General features: G+C 45.8%; 1 protein-coding gene across 1 annotated transcript; it reads left to right on the top strand.

Moving 5' to 3' along the window:
* Window positions 1–1,620: 1,620 nt before the first annotated feature.
* On the top strand, window positions 1,621–3,568 carry GJD2 (gap junction protein delta 2). The gene is made up of 2 exons (XM_057724555.1): window positions 1,621–1,691; window positions 2,674–3,568. Exons 1-2 carry the CDS (start codon window positions 1,621–1,623, stop codon window positions 3,566–3,568), a joined length of 966 nt encoding a protein of 321 aa, XP_057580538.1.
* The last annotated feature ends 4,724 nt before the right edge of the window (window positions 3,569–8,292 follow it).

Genomic DNA, 8,292 nt, shown 5'->3' with positions numbered 1-8,292 from the left:
TGTATTTTTTAAAGGGTGACAACCACTTATTGTGCTTTTGGTACATATGCATGAAACACTCTCAACTGCTATGTCTCCTAATACTGACCTTCTGAACTAATTAGCAGCCTGGTGTGATTGTTTCAATTTTCTAGCGACCAATTAAACAGTTGCTCTAGATAGAACTGACAACACAACGTTAATTTAAAAACAGAAAGCAGGATCTACTGGTTGGGGGCGGGGCGGGGGTGGGGGGCAGAAAGCCAAGGTGGGAAAACGAAAGTGAGAGTGGGGTGAGACTGTGAGTGGCTACTGCTAGTTGAATACTGGGCCGCCTTAGATTCAGATTCGATCACAGCTTACCGGAGAAGTACCCCCTCCTCCCAATAAATACATAAATAAATAAGTAAATAAACAAACAAACATTTAAGAATAGCAGAGCGTCTGGGTTTGAGCTGCAGAAGCGAGTCCTTTAACCATGGCCACCCACTCACTCAAGCTAGGCACCTCTTTGGTAGAGTCTTGTGCTCTGACCCGGATCCTCAGAGGCAGCTTCACACCTACATTGACGCTTCAGCCTGAACTGACTCTTCAAGCTTTCCTCACCCCTGCCTTGGCTCCACGAATGCACCCACCGCAGACCCACTCTTAGCCACGCAGTCCTCTCCAAGGGAGATTGAAACGCATCCTTTCGTTGCCCCCCGCTCTCCCTCCCCCAACCAGCATCTCCATTTAAAGGGGGAATTTCAGTTGCATCACCAAAGACAAAAAGCTAAAGGTGAGGGACACATGGAGGGACGCTAAACTAGCTACTCACGTCCCTCCCCACTCACCCACGCGTCTGCTCCCGGCCGCCCCTCCTCCCGCGGGGGCTGGCGGTCAGGTGAGGTTACCTGCGCGCCCCGAGGAGCCCCGAGGGGTGCTGCGATCCTTCCTCTCGGAGTCGCCCCACTCCCTGCCGGGCCCCCAGGACTCTGGCCCCCTCTCCCCCGGCTCGCGTCCCCTGCCCCTCGGGCTCCGGCGCGCAGCGACAGCCGCACGCAGCGCTCGGCTCCCCTCCGCCGACCTGGCGTGACGCAGGCGGAGACTACTTAAGGCCGGATTAGAGGCGGCGGCCGCGGATTCCCGAGCCCTGCAGTCTGCTCCGCGCGCTCCGCCCCGGGCTTCGCAGGCGGGAGCTCGGGAGAGCCCGGTGCCCGCTGAAGTGCCAGGCGCGGGGGCTGGTGCCCGGACCCTTCCTCGGCCCCAAGCCCCGGGGGTGAGTGGCGCCCAAAGACCTCGCTCGGGCGGGCGAGAGCTCGCGGACCCGCACGCGGCCACCCCCGCTCCGCCCCGCCCCTCCCCCGGGCTTCCGCGGGCTGCAGACCTGACCCCCGGACGGCGCGGGGAGGTTCGTGCCGGATCTCCACAGACCGCGCCGGCTGCGCATCAGTTGGGCGCGCTTGGGTTTCCTTCCCCATTTCCCTCTTTTAAGTACAATAAAAGGGAGAGGGGAATCGTGGATTAAAAAGAAAAATTGTTTGATTCTTTAATTGGGGGGCAATTCCCTCCCAGGCTGGAGGTGCGGCCCAGGGAGGGGCCAGGAGCGGGAACGTGCCCGGTGCTGCCTAGTCTTTGTCTGCTGCCTCCGGATGCACAGCGATGGGGGAATGGACCATCTTGGAGAGGCTGCTGGAAGCCGCGGTGCAGCAGCACTCCACTATGATCGGGAGGTAAGGGCGCCGAGCCGGCCATCAGCGGGCCCCGTCGGGCGGCCCCTGGGAGTCTTTTCTAACGTCCAGACCGAGCCCCAACAGCCCTCAGACCATCCTCTGCCCCCTTCCCATCATCCTTGGTCCATGCGCCTGTGTTCCCGGCATTGAGGGATTGCCTGATGCCCCCCTCCTTCAGCTGCCTCTCATCAGCTATCCATCCCTTCCCTATGAAGCACCACAGGGGATTCACTCGTCTCCCATTAGCAAAGGAGTTATTGGCTCAGTCGTGGTCCCCCCACTCTCCGAATCAGAGCCAATCTTCATCCGGTTCCCTAAATAGAATCTACAAAGAAGGCAGGATTGTATTTGGACAGAGAAGGGCAAATGGGGAGATGGATTTGCTCTTCGGAGCAGATGTATCTTTTCCCAACAAATATTTATCAAGCTAAACTGATTTGCTTCTTAAAACTTACAATGCCAGAAACCCACACACCCAACTGACACTTTGTATGTGTGTATATACATACACGTGTATATTCACATACATATATACTGTATGTATTTGTGTATATATGTGTATATATAGTCATAACTATCTGTTTATATAAAGCTTAAGTCCAATATTCATATTGAGGATAAACTAAATATCCACTTGGAGTAGTTATATACATACTCTGTATGTACACTTTGTATTCTCTGTGTTCAGCTATTCCGTCTGCATTTGCCACATCCAGAGTGAAGGCGTGTTTTGTGCCCCTCTACATTCCATGTATACAGATGAAATCGATCTGTTGCAAATACACCATGTCCAGTGTATGGGGATAGACATACCTGAGATCTCTAGTATGAACTGTTTCTAGTCTACCAACACCCAGTTCAGTACCACAAAGGATGGATAGCTCCCCAGTCAAGGACAGAGCTGGGAAGGGAGTAGTAGGGGTTTCCTAAGTCAGTGACTCAGCCCATGAGAACCTCTCTCCCTCGCTTTTCCTCTGCTCAGGATCCTGTTGACTGTGGTGGTGATCTTCCGCATCCTCATCGTGGCCATTGTGGGGGAGACGGTGTACGATGATGAGCAGACCATGTTTGTGTGCAACACCCTGCAGCCCGGCTGTAACCAGGCCTGCTATGACCGCGCCTTCCCCATCTCCCACATACGTTACTGGGTCTTCCAGATCATAATGGTGTGTACCCCCAGTCTCTGCTTCATCACTTACTCTGTGCACCAGTCTGCCAAGCAGCGAGAACGCCGCTACTCTACTGTTTTCCTAGCCCTCGACAGAGATCCCCCTGAGTCCATGGGGGGTCCTGGAGGAGCTGGGGGTGGGGGCAGTGGTGGTGGCAAACGAGAAGATAAGAAGTTGCAAAATGCCATTGTCAATGGGGTGCTGCAGAACACAGAGAACACGAGCAAGGAGACGGAGCCAGATTGTTTAGAGGTTAAGGAGCTGACCCCACACCCATCAGGGTTGCGCACTGCAGCACGATCCAAACTCCGAAGACAGGAAGGCATCTCCCGCTTCTACATTATCCAAGTGGTATTCCGAAACGCCCTGGAGATTGGGTTTCTGGTGGGCCAATACTTTCTCTATGGCTTCAGCGTCCCAGGGTTGTATGAGTGTGACCGCTACCCCTGCATCAAGGAGGTGGAATGTTATGTGTCCCGGCCTACTGAGAAGACTGTCTTTCTAGTGTTCATGTTTGCTGTGAGCGGCATCTGTGTTGTGCTCAACCTGGCGGAACTCAACCACCTGGGATGGCGCAAGATCAAGCTGGCTGTGAGAGGGGCCCAGGCCAAGAGGAAGTCAGTCTATGAGATCCGCAACAAGGACCTGCCCCGGGTCAGTGTTCCCAATTTTGGCAGGACTCAGTCCAGTGACTCTGCCTATGTGTGAAAGGGTAGGTTTTGGGAAGGCCTGGGGGATGACAAGTAGCCCCGAGGCAGATGACTATGGAGAGTGGATCTATCTGCCCTCATTTATTTGACTGTCATCGTTGGGATATATCAATAGAATAAGGCTGGTTAAGAGAAGATCTTGCCTCAGTGGGAGAGGAAAGTAGAACTGTGTCACACCACTGGTTCCAGAGACAATTGGATAGAGTGATGAAATGGATGAGTTAGAGTTCTTTGGGCCCTTTTCCTTTGTGGTTCAGTTTGATCCTGATCATAGTGGACTTGCACAGCTACCAAGTAGGACTTAGCTCTGCTAAGCTCTGTATTCTGGTGAATGGCATGAGTCAAATATTTTATTGGTACAAAATTTGTGACCTATCTCAACACATCCCTTCATCCTGGGCTGCAGGAAAACATCCTTGAGGCATCCTTCATGTACCTCCTCCATCAGCATGCCCCTCTCCCTCAACCCAGGATAGCATGCCAGCTTTTTTCTCAATCTGGCCTTACAGTAGACCTAATATGGTTTAGCTGCAAGCTAGAGGGAATTCCATGGGGTGCTTTTTGGAGAATGGCCATGGCAGAGGTTTGCATTACAGCCCCATCTGACTGGCCCTTAGTCATTATGAAAACCTTAGGAATGTCTCAATATTTCCAGTTTTCTAACTCAAACTGCACTGGTGCTGTTTATTAGGGGCAGGGGATTGGGTGGGAGGGAGGGAATTGCGATATGCAACCATAATAGTCCTGTTGGATGGTTGTTGCCCTGTTAGGCATGTGGTTATGAGCTTTGGGATATTTCTGCCTTCCAGATTGTGGACTTTGGACAGCATTAAAAATATTTTTGTTGTTGTGTTAATATCAAGGGTGTCTACCCGAGCCACAGAATTTCTAACTGGTGTATTTCACTCATTTTCTTGTATAGTTTGGTTGTGCAACAAAGCTGCACTTCATTTTGCCATGGTTTGAATTTACCTGTGTGCTCACACCAGAGACCTTAATCAGCCCATGTAAATCCTGATTTATTATTTTATTAGTTATTTTTTGAAACACACACAATCATTGGCTTAAGAAACCTAGAACTAAACACTATTGGCTAATGTGTTTATGGATGCTTATTTGAGACATATACCAAAGGTTCAAAAACCTATTGCTTTGGACTGTGAATATGTTTTCTTCTCTTTGCTCTTATTTATTTAAGTGCCATACTGTACCTTTCACATCCACTGTGTATTTAGTTAAAGCATTGGCCAAGAGTAAGATTTGGATAATGTGCTTTTATGAAGCCCTCTGTTTCCTTTGCATTATCATTATGATTTTTGGTTTAAATATGGACATGGTGTAACACACAACTGAGGATTTGTTTAAAATAAAGTTCTTGCCTTTTTTTTTTTTAATGGGAAGCGTCTGAAATTTTCTATTTTGATTGGGATTCTATTTATTTAAATATAAGTTCAAAAGTGTTTTGTTACATATTCAAAAAAAAAACCAAAACAAAACAGAACTCTGGGGACAGGAAGTGAAGAATGATTAAATAGTATTTGAGGGATGACTGATAAAGTCCAGCAACTAACAGATGAAAAGAGGCTGGTACATTTTGTGAATGTTTAGAAGAGTGTGATGAGGTATTCAAATAGTAGTATTTACTAACTCCTTTCCATTCTAGCCCAAGATTTCTCTGCTCGTCTAAAGATATTTCTTGTAATAAAATGTCAATGCTGTAACATATTAGTTTATTCCAGGAGTGGAATTATTTTTCCCTTTCCACCATACTTTCCTGCTATCAGTGGTCACATCTGGCAGCATGCTGTGTTCCCTGTCATCTCTTTAAGGCCTGATGTTTAAATGATGCAGACTCAATAGTCAAACAGAACCTTCTAGACCAGCACTGTCCAATACAACTTTGTGTAATGATGGAAACTTCTACTATCTTTGCTGTTCAATATGGCAATGACTATTGAGCTCTTAAAATGTGGCTAGTGCAACTGAAGAAGTGAATTTCCAATTTTACTTAATTTTAATTAATTTAAATAGCCATATATGGTTAGTTGTTACTGTATCCTACAGCACAATTCTAGACTTTTAATCAAGCATTTCTTATTGGGTTCTTTCAAAGGAGACTGACCCTTTGCTTATATGTCATAAGATATTACACTTTACCCACACAAATTACTAGCATGTTTGGCATTTTCTGTCTACACGTGATCCCATTAGTTTAGTAGACTGATGCTCTTCCCCAGTTCTCAAATGCTATTCACCTTCTAATTCCAATGTGCCTTTCATCTGAATATTGCAATGCAATGTGGAATTTCCTGGATAGATTGTTTTTCAAACATAATTGTCACATCCTTTAACTATGGCAGCGCAGATGCCAATTTTAGCATGAAAATATGTTTATTTCAATCTATACATTTCCATCTGCAGTATAAATAGGCAGTTGAAAAGGATTATTCTTGAGTAAAGAAACAGATCCTCCTCTGTTTTGTGTTTGGTGAGCTAAAAATGTTTTAAGACACCTCCCAGAGATGGAGGAAGAGCGTTGCTTGAGAGCTCTTAGCATATGCTTGGGTGTGAAAGAAGTAGGAAGCTGTGTGGAAAACAAGAGCTGTTGTATACATGCAGTGATGTGAGATTGGAAGAATGATAGTGGTTCCTGGTAGAAATTCATCCCGTGTCAGTGGGGCTGATCTATTTCAGCTCTTCAATGTTTCCAAACACCTCCAAATGGCAAGATTATTAATTCATTTGTTGGTAGTGGAGAAGGGAACTCATCTTCCTCTCGGCATATAGAGTCATCCCTCAGAATGACTGATGTGTGTCAGTGTGATTCTTTTGCTTTCTATTTAATGAAGGAAATACACAGATGATTTGATGGTTCACATAGCTATGTGATGGATGTGACCTTAATCTGTACTTTTGATAGGACAGTACCAATCTATTCTCTTAAATTTAAGAGCCTTTTGGCCTGTATGTGCACAATGTGTGGGCTTGTGCGTATGTCGGGGTGCCTGCACATACGTGGGAGTGGTGGGTGCTAATGTGTGAACTCAGTTTAAAAGTTTAAAGACTAGCCTGGAGAGACTGAAGTTGCTTAGTCTGGGGAAAGGAAAGCTGAAAGTACAAAATTTGTCATTTTTAAGTCCTCAAATATTTAAAGGGTTAAAAAATATGAGGGATAACAGCTGTACTCGCTGAGAGTGGAGGAAAATGACTGGATTTAAAATCAAGGATGTGGGAAGTTAAGAAAGTACCAGAAAGAACACTGTTTCTCTTTTACCTCTGCTTTGCTTTGCTTTGCTTCTCTTCTCTTCTTCTTTTCTTTCTTTCTTCTTCTTCTTTTTTTAAGGCTGTTTCTTTTGCAGGGAATACCTGTTCCACCACCACCTTTCACTGGGTGTTCCTCTTCACCCACTAAAAATCAGTTTGGCTATCTGCTCACACACGAATCTATTCTAAATCCTCCTCCAGGCTGGCTTAGTGCACCTGCACTGAGCCTTCATAAAAGTCACTCTGTCCCTTGCTGTGTGGAGACGAGATGTTTCTATTTCAGTGTGTGGCTCTTTGAGGGTAGGAACTGTGTCTTGCCCATTGTAATCATATGTGACATTTATTATCACCATTTCATCTACTACCAGAGAGACAGATGCCTCATTTTCCCTTCTGGCAACAGTCTTACAGACTCAGAATATATAGATGCTAAAAGCATCCTTTGAAGATGTAAGTCAAGCCCTTTATTGTATGGTTGAGGAAACCAGAAGATCTAAGATCAGGACAGTGAGTTTCTTGGGAAATGATGTAAGCATTCATCTTAGAGGATTGGAATATTTAAGAAACAATATTTTATTGGTTTTACCTACTTTATATTTTACCAAGTGTATTAGTCTGCTCAGGTTGCCATAACAAAATATCACAGATTCAGTGGCTTGAATAACAGGAATTTATTTTCTAACAGTTCTGGAAACTAGAAGTCCAAGATCAAGGTGTTGGAAGGATTAGTTTCTTCTGAGGCCTATCCTTGCTTTGCAGATGGTCACCTTCTCTCTGTGTCCTCATATGGTCATTCCTCTGTACACGTGCACTCTTTAGTGTCTCTCTGTGTGTCTTAATCTCCTCTTCTTATGAGGACACAGTCAGATTGAATTAGGGCTGACCCTAATGGCCTCATTTTAACTTAATCACATCTTTAAAGGCCCTATCTTTAAATACAGTCACATTCTGACCTTGGGGACACAATTTAGCCCATAACACTAAGTATTTTCAAACCTTTAAGTATCGCATGGTTAGGGGAGGAGGGTTAGATAATTTATTGCACAAAATGGGGTTTCTTTGAGAATGAAAGGGGCAGATAGCTAATTGAATGGGACACCAGAACAATGGGTGTAAATTGGATCTGTCCTGAGCAAACCAAGTTGTGTGGCTACTTTACTTAAGACAATCAACAGCCATTGAGCTCCTGCTCCACGGCCTGGAACCCTGGAGATAATAACACCTAAGTCTCAGCTCTTGAGAAGGGCTGTCAAAGCTGCTTCTCAGACAAAGAGATAAAAATTTATGTCAGTAATAATGGGAAAATAATATTTAAAAAATACGAATGTCTCTGCTTCACTCCAGACAACCCAAAGTAGAATCTCTGATGCTGTAGCCTGGGCATCAGTATTTGTTTTCCCACTTCTAGGGGATCACATGTGTAGTCAGGGTGGAGTACAACGGAGTCAGAGACATTAG

This window comes from Hippopotamus amphibius, chromosome 2 (assembly GCF_030028045.1).
Source record: "Hippopotamus amphibius kiboko isolate mHipAmp2 chromosome 2, mHipAmp2.hap2, whole genome shotgun sequence".
Lineage (NCBI taxonomy): Eukaryota > Metazoa > Chordata > Mammalia > Artiodactyla > Hippopotamidae > Hippopotamus > Hippopotamus amphibius.
This window is presented reverse-complemented; position numbering and strand designations above follow the sequence as displayed.